This window comes from Mus pahari, chromosome 14 (assembly GCF_900095145.1).
Source record: "Mus pahari chromosome 14, PAHARI_EIJ_v1.1, whole genome shotgun sequence".
Taxonomy (NCBI): Eukaryota; Metazoa; Chordata; class Mammalia; order Rodentia; family Muridae; genus Mus; species Mus pahari.
The window spans coordinates 69,215,722-69,231,912 of record NC_034603.1 but is presented as its reverse complement, the minus strand read 5'-3'; the positions used below and the strand labels follow the sequence as shown (position 1 = coordinate 69,231,912).

General features: G+C 52.6%; 1 protein-coding gene across 2 annotated transcripts; it reads left to right on the top strand.

Annotated features, from left to right (window-relative positions):
• The first annotated feature begins 617 nt into the window (after positions 1 to 617).
• Etv4 (ETS variant 4) lies at positions 618 to 15,850 on the top strand. 2 transcript variants are annotated; one of them, XM_021213574.1, is made up of 13 exons: positions 618 to 814; positions 1,302 to 1,412; positions 1,605 to 1,698; positions 1,914 to 1,961; positions 8,610 to 8,663; positions 10,308 to 10,434; positions 11,402 to 11,548; positions 11,756 to 12,024; positions 13,654 to 13,728; positions 13,850 to 13,918; positions 14,108 to 14,280; positions 14,536 to 14,637; positions 15,014 to 15,850. In XM_021213574.1, exons 2-13 carry the CDS (start codon positions 1,353 to 1,355, stop codon positions 15,236 to 15,238), a joined length of 1,443 nt encoding a protein of 480 aa, XP_021069233.1. In that variant the 5' UTR covers positions 618 to 814; positions 1,302 to 1,352; the 3' UTR covers positions 15,239 to 15,850. The 2 variants fall into 2 exon arrangements, with proteins under 2 accessions (XP_021069233.1, XP_021069228.1); XM_021213569.2 differs by having other exon boundaries at positions 11,384 to 11,548.
• The last annotated feature ends 341 nt before the right edge of the window (positions 15,851 to 16,191 follow it).

Sequence of the window (16,191 nt, the reverse complement as noted above, 5' to 3'; positions counted from 1 at the left end):
TGCCCCGCAGTGACAAGCTGAGTTACCTCAGGTGAGGAGGCCCATGGTGTCTTTCTTAGCTTTCTTCCATTTTCATTTGTAAAGTAAAATGGAAACCGCTCCGCAGCACCACGTTATGGGAAGGAAATTAGCACGTGGAGGCAGAGCGCTTCATAAATGCTAGTTATTATGGTTCCTCTGGGCGCACAAGTCCGTTTGCCTCCCCCTCCCCCCAGGGCACGCAGCCGTGTTCACACTCCCACGTAAATATAGATGCACAGAGGCGTGTGCTAACGCCAGCGGAAGGAGCTCAGGGGTCCTCAGGCCCCAAACCCATGTTGGAACCTGTGGAGAAGCTGCCGGGTCTTCAGCTTCCGTCTTTTTTTCTCAATTCTTTATGAATGAACTAAAGCCGAAAGGAGTTTATTTTTTTATGAATGGAAGTCCAAAAGTGAATGAAGCCGGGAGCCAGCCCCTACATTCTGATTGGTCTCCGTGGCTGGGAAACTCCTCCCTCAAGCTCAGCTAGCCGAGTCTGAGGATTGGCGGGCGTGCCCGGCCCTGGGGTTTCATTCACAAAAGTCAATGAAACAAAGGGAACCGGTGGGGAGGGGCGGGGGAAGAGCGAGAACGGAGGCCAAGGCAAAGGAAATGCACCAATCAGCTGCTCCCCCGGGCTCACAACTGTCTGCTGCGCCCGGAAAACAAGCCGGGGCTCTGGGGACCCGGGGCTCAGGCCGCCTCGCTCCGGCCTAGCCCCGCCACCTTAGTTGTGTCACCCCCCGGGCATGCTGAGCATCCCCCCGCGGCTCCGGCACAGACGCCCCGACCTCAGGTGAAGCTGCGGAAGGGGAAGGAAGGGAGAGTGTCTGTGATTTCCCCGCTTCATCTCCCACACACCACACTCTCTCTATTCGGCGCCCGCTTCCGCACATTCCGGGGCGGGGGGGGTGGGAGGCGTCGGGATTTGAGGCTGGAGGGGGCGCCCGAGTTATGGGCGTGCGAATGGTGTGCGCCGCGCGCGCGCCCACATACACACACACACACACACACACACACACACACACACTCATACACGCGCACACACGTCTTATGTAACCCAGTCCGGGCTGAGCAGGGCTGCAGAAAGCAGACACACCAACCCCAGCTCGAGGGAGCAGGTGGGACCTCCTTTGGCGGGAGAGGAGTGGCGGTGGAGGCGCTCGGCCGCGCAGGTCCCAGCGAGTCGGAGAAGTTTCGCTGTCCGATCCAAAGCCTCGCGATCGCCCCCTCCCTCCCGCAGCGCTCCCGGGACCGTGTGCGAACTGCCTCCCCCCTCCCAGGTCTCTGCCTCCGCGCGGGGGCCCGGCCCTGTGGCCGGAGGGAGCGGCCGGATGGAGCGGAGGATGAAAGGCGGATACTTGGACCAGCGAGTGCCCTACACCTTCTGCAGCGTGAGCGCCGCGCCGGCCTCCACGCCCGCCCCCGCCCCGCACCCCGCCCCTACTCGCCCCGCAGCCCCCTCCCGGGGGGTCTCAGTGGGTCCAGGACCGCCTGGCCCCTGAGCCACCCCGGGACCCCACCCCCAACCCCAAGCTAGACTCCTCAGGGTGATTCGGGGGCATTCTCCCCCCTCCTTCCAGCAGAAATCTCCCGGAAATGGGAGCTTGGGCGAAGCGCTGATGGTCCCGCAGGGAAAGCTCATGGACCCGGGCTCCCTGCCGCCTTCCGACTCAGAAGGTAAAGAACCAGACGAACTGCGACCCCTCTCCTTAATCCACATACATCCATCCCAAAACCCTATCCTGGACTTCCCCAACCCACGTTTCCCCCAAAGTCAAACCACTCATTCTTCTCCGTCCCTTATCACCAGTGGGGAGGCTGTAACCCGGGCTCGCCAGGTCTCTTCCCCATATTATCGCCACCTCTTCACCAATCCAATATTCACCCATCAGATCTCTTCCAAGATCTCAGTCACTTTCAAGAGACGTGGCTCGCAGAAGGTGAGTAGTTTTGTTTCCTTCCTAAAATTAGAAGTGGGACATGGGGGGTCTTCTCTGTCTCAAGGAGTCCTTCAACCCCCTCTCTCTCCAGTCCCTCACCATGTCACTCTTCCCGGTGCCCAGTGTGGACACTTATATCGATATTTATTTTCTCGCCCTGAGCCAGGCTTGTATAACTAGGCCTGGGGATGAATCAGACTATTGTGTGGGGTATTTGCTTATTTGAATGGATCTTGGCCCAAGGCCCGTTTTTTTTTTTTTTTTTTTTTTTTCTGGTTGAAAATTTCATTTGCAGAGTTTGTCTGGCAGGAGGCTCCTGGCCTAGGTGTAGTGTTGGGATGTTGAGGTATTGAAAGAGAGCAATGAGAAACGGGAGGGATAAGGAGTAATTTATTACCTATATTCTGGAGTTGCTGGGACATTGGCTGGTTTTTTTACTCTCTTCATTTCACGTCTTCCTAACTCTGAGGGCCAATTTACTGACCAAGCCAAAATAACGACAAAAGTTTCAATACTTCTTTTCTTGGCACTTTGGCAGAGAAGACTCAGGGCTGCCTCCCCCAAATAGCCTTGATTATAATTCCAGTGGCAACTGGTCCTCCCTCCATCCCTCCTGAATACCTCCACCCCCAGGCAATGTTCCCCTTCCTGTATGCTGGAGGGTTGGTTGTGAGCCCTAGCAAGGATGGGGTCAGTGGCCCAGCCTGGGCTGGGTGGAGCAGATGTCCTAGTTGGATTCTAGCTGTGGTGTTTTGGTGAGGTTAGTTTAGCCTGAGGGTGATGCTGGCAGGGCTGCCAGTGGAAGGAGGCATGGTGACTTACGTTCGGTCCCTGAGATTCAGGAAACATTAGCACCCCCATCTTCCCTCTCACCTCCTTTTGTGTTAATACTCTAAAAACCCCAGAAACCGAAAGTGAACATTTTCTTGACATATTTTCCTAAGGGATTCCCCATTCCTCCACTATGGGTACCTTTCTTTTGGAATTTCAATGCTCAAATCCACCTCTCACAGGATTCTCTATAGGAGAAGCTTGGATAAGAAGGAAAGGGACCACTAAATAGGTCTGTGGAAAGGGATGAGGTCTGTCTTGGCCATGGTCTCAAACACACACACACACACACACACACACACACAATTATTTACACACAATTATTGCTGTTGTATTTATTATTACTATTATTATTATTATTATTATTATTATTGTGATGGTGGTGGTGGTGGTGGCAGAGAATGACTGTTTAGCATGGAGTTTATCCTCCAAAATGTGGAATGGGGTGGGGAGGTCTGGGTGTAGTGCGCATCTCCCTCTGCTATGTCCTGAGTGCCCGGTTCCCAGTTGCATGTAGAGCCTTGTTGGGTGGGCTTACCCCTCTTCCGGTTCTGGAGCTGAAGAACTCAGGGTCTCCATGGGCTTTCAAAATCCCTCTTTTTTATCAGCTAGTTATTGATTTTGGTCCAGCTCTCTGGGTTCCCTCCCCTGCCCATCAGCTGAGGGCCCCCACGGTGGCCAGCTCCCCAGTTGTGAGGTAGGAGCGGGACTCAGGGTGGCCTTTTGGCAGCATTTGGTCTATTAGAATGACGTGGGAAGGAAAATGTTCTCTCCACCCAACCATGGAAGCCCCTCCCCTTGGTGGTGGGTCTGGTGATAGTCCATGTGTCTGTCTGTCTGTGTGTGTCAGTGTGATAGCAAGTGTGTGTGCACGCGCACGGGCATGCGCACACGCGTGTATGCGTGTGTTACATACTGCTGCCTTGGGAGTCCCTGTACATTTAAATCCAGTGGGTGGGGAGATGGGGGTGGGGAATGCTGGGGGGGGGGGCTGGGATCTCCTTGGTTCCCTCTCCTTCCTCCTGAGGGAGCAGCTCAGGTTCCCAGCTGGCAATGGATGGCCAGGCCTGAGGGGGGGGTGGGATGCTGAGGCCACTCGCTCCTCTCTCTACTGAGACAGATGCAGCTGCCGGGGTCCTGTCCCCCTGCACCATCCCAGCATCACCCCAATCTCCTCTCCTGCCTCTTCCCACCAGGTCAGTGGCTCCCCCAGAGTCCAAAGGGGTGACAGGGAGGGACGAGCTCCTCTGGAGACCTGCCAGCGGTGGGGAACATCAGGAGGAATGGGGCCCAGAGCCCAGCCTCCCCTCTCTCAGCTTGGTTTCTTCCTAAAGCCTCAATTTGGAGAGAGACAGCAAATTCTTAGAGTGTGGGTGGGGCAGTGGAGATTGGGGGGTGGGGTTGGAGTGACCAGGCTGGACCCAAGCTGGGACCGAGAGAGGTGGATTTGGCTGTGGCATATCGGCTGCTGATTGAGATTTGGGGGTGAGTGTTGGTGTGGTTCTTTGGAAGCAGTATACGCATCTTGGGGGATCGGATCGAGGCTTTTCTGGGTGGAAGAGGGATACAGTGAGCTGAGGAGAGTCATCTGGGTGCCTGGGATCTGTTAAGGTGATGGAAAAGGGATCAGATGCCACAGAGAAACTCAGGCTCAGGCAGACTGAGCCAAGATGTGTCTGATTATGTAAAAAAAAAAAAAAAAAGATTTGTGGATCTGCTGGAGGGGTTGCTTTGTGGGATTGTTGGGAGCCTTCATGAACTGTTAGGGACAACGACTCTGTGGTCTCTGTGGTAGTTAGGAAAACTGACTAAGCTATGCTCATCCTTTGTATGAAGTTGGGGAGGGAGGGCCTGTGAATTCCCAGAAGGCTTATGGATAGATTTGGGGTTCTTGATATTGCTATTCTGCATGTAAAAATTCTTGGGGGTTGCGCCATATATGAAGATAAAATGGATGAATTTTATTTCATTTCTAGGAAGCGTATATATAGCTTTTATCAGGATTTTAAGGGATGGATCTGGGCTCTTCCACAGAATTACTGCATCTAAATGGTCCTCCAAGGGTGGCTCTCCCCTGGCCCTTTAGCCTCCCTGTTTATAGGTCCGAAAAGAGATCCCGTGCGTAGAGGGAAATATGGAGGGTGCTTTCACCCATATTTTGTTTCAGAGTAAAAGTGTTCCTGCATCCTGGAGTCTGGGGGGGAGGGGGCTGTTGGCAAGGGGAGGGTTAATCTTCAACCCTCTCCCTAGTCTTTTCTAGTTCCATGCCTCCTCCATCTTTCTATTTCCTCTTCTTCCAGAAGGTTCTTGGAGAGAAATGACCCCTCCACAGATAGAGAACTGGTTCCTTCCAATATAGAGGCTGCCAGAGTGGGGGCAGGGTGAGGGTGTGAACATCCCAGCCATTGGGGACACAATAAAGCAGAACCTCCCAAGGATGCTACCATTCACTCTTATGTGGGACTGTCCCCAACCCCAGAGAATGACAGATAGCCCTTCTGTGGGATACATGGCAGCTTGCTCATGATAGGCTTTGGTTCTGTGCTTAGCTTGTAAACTTAACCATTTCTTCTGGAACTCATCTTTAGGGTCCCCCTGGCTCCTGTTGAAGGGATGGTCCCTAAATATATTCTGTGTGTGTGTGTGTGTGTGTGTGTGTGTGTGTGTGTGTATGCTTGCACATGAATTACACTAGGTATACACACACCCACACCTGCCTTAATCCTCTGCATGTCCCCGCCCAGACAGTCCCTTTTTAGTGCCAGTGGAGCTGGGGACAGACTCTGTCACACTGGCTCAGCAGCCAAAACACAGCCGAGTCAACAAATAGAATGAATGGCGTGTGCGCAAGACCAAACATAGTAATTAAAATTTCTCCTGCTCTCCAGGAACTCGAAGCTCTGTTTCTGTTTCTATCTTTGCTGATAGTCTCTGGGTGACTGAGGGCCCTGTTGTATCCCTTTGGGAAAAGACCAATATTGGGAGAGCTGAGCACAGAGTAGGGCTTACCCCCCATTCTTGGGAAGAGGGTAGCGTCACCTCTTGGGAGGTACAATCTGTGCGATAAGGGGAGGTCTCTTCTGGGGGTTCTGGATAAATGTTCAAGCCTGAGGCAGAAGGAAAGGTCAGATGACCCACAGGGCTCACTAGCCCAGTGGCGTCAGCAGGAGATGCCCCCAGCCCATTACCTCACTGGAAACCAGTAGTTAATGAGGTCCCAAGAGGGGCTCCAGAGTGCGTCAGCTACCCCCTGCCAAGTTCTACACCCCTTCCTTGCCCTCGGGACCCTCCTTGCCTAAGTAGTAGGGAGGGAAATATCAGCCTGCTTGCTCCTGCCACCTTCAGATTGTCTGTTACCTTTGAATGGTCCCTGACACCCAGAAGGAAGGAAGGAGTGTGTCCTGCCCGTTCCTGTTGACTGGTGCTTTCCAAATGAGCCAGTCACCAGGGACATTTATTGCAAATATGGATGCCTGGCCCACCTCCAGCCTATAGAAGCACTTAGAACCAACCAGTGTGGCTAACAGAGCCAGGTAGATCTTCAATCAGGACATCTGGGGGACTGTTGCTGCTGTGCGATTACAGTCGAGCTTCCAAAAAGCATGGGATTTACAGCTATTTTCCCTGAGAGATTTAGTGCCCCACTGATGTTTTTAGCCACTTTAGAATTGTAGTACACTGATCTAAGTAGGCTCTTAACTACTGGAGATATCTGGATCTTAAACCCCCTTGCCTCAATCTCTGTCTAGAAAACAGTCCTCTAAGCCGGACACGGTGTCGCATAGGCCTGTGATCACAAGGAAACTGAGACAGGAGAAGGTGAATCTAAGGCCAGCCTGGGGTACCTAGTTAGACCCTGTCTCAAAAAATGACAGGCTGGTGGTTCAAAAGGACTTTGATTCAACTCCCACCATAAATAAATACATAAAAGTCAACTATCAACCTATATCTATAAACACTCGGTGCCTCTGACATTCGAAGCAAGCACTTGACCACAGCCCAAGTATCCTTCCTTGTAAGATGAGCTTTTCCGGTGGTGTGCCAACTCTGGGGGTAGCTGGCATGTGGAGAAGAGTAGCTACAGGGAAAGGGAAAGGCTGCCCGGGTGAGAAGCTCACTGCTTTGGGCTCCCCAGTCTGGCACTAGCTCCTGCCAGCCTGAGGACAGGTCTCATTGAATGCTTATTCATAAGTCACAGTCATTCAGTATCAGGTCTGAGTAGGACCCCGTTCTGGGTGCTGGAGAGTCACCTGAAGAAGACAACTTCCCAGTGAAGAGATGAACATTAATGAGCATGCAAATATACATTAGTAAGATAGGCACAGGTGGGGAAGTGCCTGCAGAGACAGAAAGCTTTGGGTGGTGAGAGAAGGTCTCTGAGAAGCCTGGCGGGGTACCCATCTGTAACCAGCATTCCAGGCAGAGTCAGAAAAGATGGTGCCTTTTAGGTGAGCCTGGGCTACATAGTGAGATCCAGAACTTAGGGTGAGGCGGGGTGTGTGTGTATGTGTGTGGAGGGGGTCGGGGGGGGGGGAGAGAAAGGACCCAGCTCAGCAGGTCTGAGGGCTAAAAGAAGCCAAGGTGCCTAAGATGGCAACAAGAGGCAGGCAAGGGAGGCGAGCTGAGGAGGCCAAGGGCAAACATTTCAGTTGCCCACAAGCGAGAGAGCAAAGCGATTTGGTTTCTATGGTTGGAAGATCATCCTAAGGTCTGTGTGGACTGCAGGGCCTGGGGGAGGTGAGCGGGCAAACACGGGGTCCTGTGGTCAGGGTCTGAGCCTGCATGCTCACATGGGACTGGGGTGTGTAATATTCTCTATCACTCAACTCCCACGCCTCGCCAGCCCCTCTGAAGTCTTGAGTCTTCTATCTTGCCATTTCCACATTGCCCAGTCTCCAGGGAGTGACAATCCCGTCTCCTAGGTCATCTAGCTCCATTGTCCTGCTTAGACAATCAGGAAGTCCTTCTCTGTCTGTCCTTCTTTCTGCTGTAACCCTCCCCCTTGACAGGCAAAAGTAAACAAAAACTGTGGAGTTGCTCATAACTCTTGCTTCCAGCTCGACCCCCTCCCATCCCCCCACCCCCAACATAGTCATGGCTGGCCTCCAAATCTCTATTCTCTCCTCACTGCCTTTCTCTGCCTCTACTACTCTCTTAACTCCCCATCCCACTCCCTAAATAAACTCTATTCTATACTCAAAACAACAACAACAAAACAACAAACCCCTATGGAGTCCTTTGAGTATCCTTTGGCTCAGAGATGCCCACCCTTGGTCCTCAGACCTCCAGACTTGGGAGGCCCTTCTTCTCCTTAGCTATGCAGCAGTGATGAGCCAGTGTCTGGACCTGCCTCCTGCCCTGTTTTTACCCTCTTCACATCCTCTCTCCTCTATTGCCTTTCGAAAGCTCTAGAGCTCTTTGTTTCCAGAATACCTGGTATTTAAAGTTCAGGCTCCTGGGTCCCTTCCCAAATTCAGAATCTCCTCATCTGATTCCAGATCCACAGGATCCCACACTGTCTAAGGCCTGCCCACCCCTGACAAAGCCTTGTAAACTGTGAAGGGTGGGTTCATTTGCACTCCCAAGGACCAGAGACAAAACATTCAGGCAAAGACTATTTTCTCAGACAAGTTCTGAGAGTCCTCCCTGGGGGGTCTTCATGGAGCTGCAGCTGGGGGGTGCAAGGCTCTGGGGTGCAGTCACCCTTGGTCTAAGGCAGGCTCTAGACCTCTGCAGGGTGACAATAGTGTTGCCTTCCTGGAGTTGCCACTTTGCAGGGTCCCATCCTGGACTCACCTCTCTGGCTTCTCTCTGCAGCTCAGGTACCGGATAGCGATGAGCAGTTTGTTCCTGATTTCCATTCAGAAAACTGTGAGTAGTGAGTGCTGGGTACAAGGGTGGGGGATGGGGGTGAGGGAATGACAGGAAGTGAGTCACGGGGACAGTCACCCATAGGAGAGCAGTTTGCTCTCACCTAAAGACAGAGTGAAGGTCAGGGCTCCCCATCCTGGAATATGGACGCTGAGACCAACGTAGTGACGAAGGGATGAAGACCTTCGTTCCCCTCTGGGGTCCTAGCCATGTGACCTGTAACAGATGCTTTCTTTCTGCAGCCAAAGCCAGGGACTTGACATCTCAGCAGGGTTCTGTTACTTTCTTCAGTGCTGGTGATGGTATCCCAGGAAAGATTTGTCAATGACTCTAGAGAGTTTAGGGTTGGTTGCAAGTGGACCTAATGGTACTGCAAAAATATCCTACGATGCTCAGGACATCCCCCCAAATCTGACCCCAATGTTACAGGTGTCATTGTTGCAAAAATGATGCCTGGTTGGGTCAGGTAGCCCACACCTGTGATCTAGAGAGTGAATGTGAGACGTGGTAAAGCCTGACCTCAAAAGGAAGGAAGGAAGGGAGAGAGGGAGAGAGGGAGAGGGGGGAGGGAGGGAGGGAGGGAGGGAGAGAGAGAGAGAGAGAGAGAGAGAGAGAGAGAGAGAGAGAGAGAGAGAGAGAGAAGAAAGAAGAAAAGAGAAGAAAATGTCATAGCGGGCAGTGGTGGCACATGCCTTTAATCCCAGCATCTGGGAGGCAGAGGCAGGAGGATTTGAGTTCGAGGCCAGCCTGGCCTATAGAGTTCCAGGACAGCCAGGGCTACACAGAGAAACCCTGTCTCAAAAAAAACAAACAAACAAACAAAAAGTCAGGTGTGGCACCTTTAATCCTGGCACTCGGGAGGCAGAGGCAGGCAGATCTCTGAGTTGGAGGCCAGCCTGGTCTACAGAGTGAGTTCCAGGACAGCCAAGGCTACACAGAAATTCCTTGTCTTGGAAAAACTAAAAGAGAAAAGTCTGAGGAGGGGCGTTCGGCTGTTAGGTACTGCCTAACTGATGGCTCTCGGATGCTGTCACCCATGAAGTGAAAGGAACACAAGAATGGAAAACACGGGTCACCAGAAGTGTGGCTTCCAGGGCATCTGACCAAACTGAAGGAAGCCAGGATGTCACTCACACCGAGGCTCAGCCACAGTGGTGGCTGGACTCGGAGACCTCAGTAAGGGCTCAGAAAAGGGCAATGCTCCTCATGGATAACTAGGAGCATCTGCATATTACTCTGCTGACATGCAAGTGTGCTAACAGCCAAAATCCCTCACGAGACCAAAGAATCTTCATAGCCCCAAATAAGAAAACATGTCCCTCACTTGGAATTTTCCAGGATGCTCAGGAAAGCCAAGAGGCCCTGAGTCTGAGATGTTCACTCTTAGGAGAAGGTGTTTCGCCAGCTAAGGGTGTGTGTGTTGAACTTTTAGATGGTTCCCTTGGTTAACACCAAGGTTACTACCTAATGTATAAAACTAGACATAATGTAACCAAAATGTTCCAAAATCGTCCAACCTCAGTGTTCAAGAATGGGAGCCGGGAGGAGGCTGTACCAGTAACCCCCGTCTTCAGAAGGCGGAGGTGTCAGAAGCCCTGTCCGCTTCTATGTGACAGTCAGGCTTTGCTCTGTCCTACCCCACAGTAGCTTTCCATAGCCCCACCACCAGGATCAAGAAGGAACCTCAGAGTCCCCGCACAGACCCCGCCCTGTCCTGCAGCAGGAAGCCACCACTCCCCTACCACCATGGAGAGCAGTGCCTTTATTCCAGGTGAGCCCCAGCCCAGGAGGGTGTCGGGAGTCGAAGGCTCGGAGATGTGGGGTAGGAGAGGGCCACCATGAGCTGAGGTACCTGTAGAGCTGAGGGTTGGATAACGGGGTTTCCTAGCTCCTGTAGGTAGCACTAGTAAGGATTCTTCTGAGTATAAACAGGAGACATCACACAGTGGACAGAATGGCCTCAAGAGCCCAGTGAGTCTCTACCTGGAGTCCCATACCCTACTTAAACCAGTTGCTCTGGGCTTCGGAGAGAGATTGTCACACAGAGAGGTCCAGTTCCAGGATTAAGAGAGGGTGCCCATCACTTAGGTATGGTGAGTGGTGTGTCCTTGAGAAAGAGGGATTGTGCGTTTGAGGTCAACCTTAGTTCCGGAACGAGTTCCAGGTGAAGCTGAGCTACAGAGCAAGACTCTTGGGGGAGAAAATAAAAGAATTCACCTGGGCCCTGGGAATGCAGCTAAATTGATAAGAGTGTTTGCCTAACAGATACAAAGCCCTGGAGGTGATTGTCAAAACCACACAAACCTGTCAGGGTGGTTACTTGCATGTAATGTCAGCATCTGTGGAGTGGAAACAGGAGTTTGAGATTATTGTTGGCTACACACAGAGGGTCTGAGGCCACCCTAGGCTCCATGAGACCCCATTTAAAAAAAAACAAATTCCTAGCCCTCAGGAAGCAGAGGCAGGTGGATCTCTGAGTTCAAAGCCAGCCTGGATTGCACAGATCAAGTTCCAGGACAACCAGGGCTTGCAAAGAAACCCTGTATAAAAAAACAAAACAAAACAAACAAACAAACAAAAACCAAAGACTAAAACAAAAAACAAACAATTCCCCAGCCCCTCCACTGCAGTGACAAGAATCACTTCCTGGGGTATGAAAGGTACAAAGACGGTCGCCTAGCTTCTCTGCCCCCTCATCCCCATCTCCCCCTCAACTCCAGTGCCTATGACTCCCCCAGACAAATCGCCATCAAGTCCCCCGCCCCCGGTGCCCCTGGACAGTCGCCCCTGCAGCCCTTTTCCAGGGCAGAACAGCAGCAGAGCCTCCTGAGAGCCTCCAGCTCTACCCAGTCCCACCCTGGCCACGGGTACCTTGGTGAGCACAGGTAAGGAGACAGATCTGAAGCACCGGGGGACCCGGGCCTCGCCAGGCAGTCTGGGCTCAGTTCCTTAGTTCTTCTCTATAGAGACCTGGCTGGGAGAACCAGGGAGATGGTGTCTCATTGTCCCTCCAGAGCCCTGTCAACAGCTGACAGGCTCAAGGGGGCTAATGGAAGATTCTCTTTTCTTCCTTCCTCATCCATGACATCCAGCTCCGTCTTCCAGCAGCCCGTGGACATGTGCCACTCCTTCACATCTCCTCAGGGAGGGGGCCGGGAACCTCTCCCAGCCCCCTATCAACACCAACTGTCGGAGCCCTGCCCACCCTACCCCCAGCAGAGCTTCAAGCAGGAGTACCATGACCCCCTGTACGAACAGGCTGGCCAGCCGGCTTCAAGCCAGGGTGGGGTCAGTGGGCACAGGTACCCAGGGGCGGGGGTGGTGATCAAACAGGAGCGCACAGACTTCGCCTACGACTCAGGTAAGAGACTCTTGGGCTGGGCTGGGGGTGTTGGACTCCAGTGAGCTGTGAGGTTAAGCAGAGATTCCTAGAAGGTTTGTGCCTTTCCATGGTCCATACATTAGTTCATAAGGCAACTCTCACTCATTTGCTTTTTTAATTTTTTAAATTGTTCTAAAGAATGACCGTTTTCCAGCCAGCATTCAAATAAGATGGCAGGGTATATAGATACAGACCTTTGCCCTTATAGCTCCTGACAATAATAAGGGTTGGGCATTTAATTCTGTCAAAAGTTTGAGGGTTTTAATTAGCCCCCTAAGACCAGAGTACAGTGACTGGAACAAGAGTATATGCACTTGGAGGATACAAAAATCGAGACAGTCACTAGATTTCAAAATATGAGGGAGTGGTACCCATGCAATGTGGGAAGTGGAGGTACAGTGATCATCAGCATCAAGGAGTGCCTGGACTGGTGTCTAGTAAAAAAAAAAAAAAAAAAAAAAAAGCTGTGGCTGTTTATTCTTGTTAATGCCAGCATTCAGGAGGCTAGGGCAGGTGGATGGCCAGCCTGAACTACACAGAGTGAGACCTTGTCGATAGATAGACAGACAGACAGACAGAACAGTAGCTGCAGAGCTTGGCTGGAATTTTAGAATTTTTCTTTTCCCAGTGCCCGCAGTATTCTAGCATCTACAAACCCCTAGTCACTCCAGGGAGAGCGGGCGAACAGGATGAGTGCTTCCCTTTCGAGCCTGGTGGTGGCTGGAGGAGGGAGGCAGGCACGCAGGGCTGCTGACCTTCAAAGGCTGGAGACCGGAGGGGATCCGGAGGGGGATCGTGTTACTTGCCCTTGAACTCTTGCCCCTCCTCCCTCCGCTTTCCTGAATGGAGTCAAGAATTCCATTCACAAAATGGAGGAATGAATGAACCCTCCCTCCTGCCTCCTCCCCCGCGAGGTGTCGGGTGTCAGCGGCTCATTCATAGGTGGGAGGGGAGGGGGCGGGAAAGGGTTGGAACTTGAAGCGTGGCTTTCCTAGGTGGAGCTGGGAGGTTTCAGTTCTATGGCGTGGAACACAGTAGAACGTGCTTATACCTGAGAAAAAACAGCCCAGTGCCCACTGCCTCTTTAGATATATACATCCCCCACCTCCACCCCCACCCTTCTCTCTCACTTCTCTCTCTCTCTCTCTCTCTCTCTCTCTCGCTCTCACACACACACACACACACACACACACACACACACACACACACAGGCACAGAGGTACTAGGCTTGGAACCTGACCTGCTGACCGGACATGTGCCCATTCCGAGGAAGTCTTAGGCAAACCCTTCCCAGCCCCCGGAGATTCATCTCTCACCCCCTCCTTCCCCTGAACTCACAGGAAAACAGCTGCTCCCTGGAATCTTGGGCCTTGGGAACAGCCTGTCTGGCCCCAGCTGCTGCCACCCATACCCTCTGCCCCAGCCCTCAAACTGAGGGCCTCAAGCTTGCAGCTCCCTCTGGGTGAACGTCCCCTGGGATTTGGTGGTGGGGAAAGGATGGTCACTCGGATTTCAGGCTAGCAGCCCCAACTCCTTGAATGTGTACAGGGCTTCCTCCTCTGCTTCACCTCGGCCACTTACAACGTCACCTTTTCTTCCCTCCCCCAGATGTCCCTGGATGTGCATCAATGTACCTCCACCCAGAGGGCTTCTCTGGACCCTCTCCAGGTGATGGAGTGATGGGTAAGGCAGCCGGATCCTAGCTATGGGGAAGAGTCACCCCAGCTACGAGTCTCTTTGTATTCTCTCGGGTTTTCAACAGTGAACCCTCAGATCTGAGCAATCCCCACCTTTCCTCCACAAGGTTATGGCTATGAAAAATCACTTCGACCATTCCCAGATGATGTCTGCATTGTCCCTGAAAAATTTGAAGGTCAGAGAAGTGACTTCGTAGGAGGGTCAGGGTCTTCTTCCCTCCTGTCACACACTGGGTCCTGTAGGGATCCCATTTCATTGGTGGGAGAGGTCACGACACTAGGGAAGAGTTTGGGGAAGCCACATAAGGGGGGGGGGCGGAGTTGGTTAGGGCATATGTACATCACACCTATTTCCACTTTCCCAGGAGACATCAAGCAGGAAGGGATTGGAGCTTTCCGGGAGGGGCCACCCTACCAGCGCCGGGGTGCCTTACAACTATGGCAGTTTCTGGTGGCCCTGCTGGATGACCCAACAAATGCTCATTTCATTGCTTGGACAGGCCGGGGAATGGAGTTTAAACTAATTGAACCTGAAGAGGTAGGTCTTAGGTATTCCCACCCCTCCTGTCCAGCACCTTTGGAGCCCTGAGAGAAGAAATGGTGGCACTTGCTTCCACCACCGTCCTCAGTCTGCCTGACCCAGTTCTTGCCAAGCTGGAGTCAGCATTGTGCTGGTAACTAACCTAGATTGTCCCCGCACCAAGTATCTCAAATGTTCCCCCCACCCCTAGCCCCCGCTATTTTTCCTCTGAGATTGCATCTCCATTCAAATACTTTTGTCTCTTGTCCCCAGGTCGCCAGGCTCTGGGGCATCCAGAAGAACCGGCCAGCCATGAATTATGACAAGCTGAGCCGCTCGCTGAGATACTATTATGAGAAAGGCATCATGCAGAAGGTTGGGCTGAGGTCCTAGCACGGCCACGAGGAGGGAGGGGCCAGGGGTGGGCTAAGGGTTCAAAGTTTGTCAAGAGACGGTCAGGTGGTGTGCATGTGTGTGTGTGTGGGGGGGGGTTCTCAGCAGGTTTTCGAGAACAGAAAATGTATACCCCAAGGTTCCCCTGTAAAGTTGCTAGACAGTGAATAGTCCCAAGTGTGCTATGATTGAGATGAGATGTGAACAAGGACCAGAAGGGAGTGGGTTTCAAGAAGAACCAGTGTGGGAGGTAAAGAGGTCCTAGTGCTTATTTGTGGCCCATGAGAAGGGGAAGAGTCTCCAAATTCCCCACCGAGGCAGGGCGCGCGAGTCTGGCCTGACAACCCTCTCTCCACAGGTGGCTGGTGAACGCTACGTGTACAAGTTTGTGTGTGAGCCGGAGGCCCTGTTCTCTCTGGCCTTCCCAGATAATCAACGTCCAGCTCTGAAGGCTGAGTTTGACCGGCCAGTCAGTGAGGAGGACACAGTCCCTTTGTCCCACTTGGATGAGAGTCCTGCCTACCTCCCGGAACTCACTGGCCCCGCTCCGCCCTTCGGCCACAAAGGTGGATATTCTTACTAGGCACCAGTGGCTTCCCCCTTGCCATGGTGGGGTTGCCCAGTGTACATATCAACTGATTTGGTATTGGTGAAGCGCCTCTTTCTGATGCCTGTAGAAGTCTCTGGGGTCAGAGCCCCACTATCCCATCTGACACTCCTGGCCAGACTCAGCTGCTAACCAGAGTCTACGGGAAAGACAGTGGAGGCAGGTCAAGTCTAAAGGCAGTAACTTAAGTTCGCTGTGGTTCACCTGTACCCTCAGTTCAGCTTGGCCTCGGCCTAGGTCTTGCTCAGAGGCCAAGTTCCTCACCCCCAGCACAGAGAACCAGTGTTCTATTCTGGGGACAGACAAGGGGCTTCCCTTGTCTATTATGGCAGCAGGGCCAAGGGGATTCTCAGAACACCCTGTGTCTCCCAACCCCCCACGGGAGACAAATTCTGCCTGGGTTCTGCCCTGAACGGGGGTCCTGTGTTCTTGGTGCTGTGCTCTGGGAGGCAGGAGCATGTGGGAGGCAGCTGGGGGGTGGGGGGTGTTGGGTGGAAGTAGGGATGCCTCTCCACCCTAGGCCTACCCAGGCCTAGTTCCACCTTTGCCTCATATGCCAGACCTTAATAAAGCCCCTGCTTCTCCTGTTGTTTGTATTTGTTCTTTGCTTCCATGAGGTAAGGACCTGGGCTGGGAAGAGCTATGGCCATGCAGCAGTTGACTGGAGTTTGGAGTCTGTCCCTACTAGGCCTTCCGTGAGGACGTGATGCCCTGTTCCTGGAGTCTAGCTCAGGCCCTCACTTGCATTTCTGGAAATCTCTTGCCGTTGGTTTTCCTGTAGAAAATGGATTTTGGAAACTCTGCTCTTACCTAACCTAGGACCATATAAGAATCTAGAAATCATGGAGTATACTTTTTAGCCCAGACAGGGCTTCTTGACCATGTCTTACCACAGTTAGCCTGTCCCTAGAAACGTCCTCAGGTAGAGA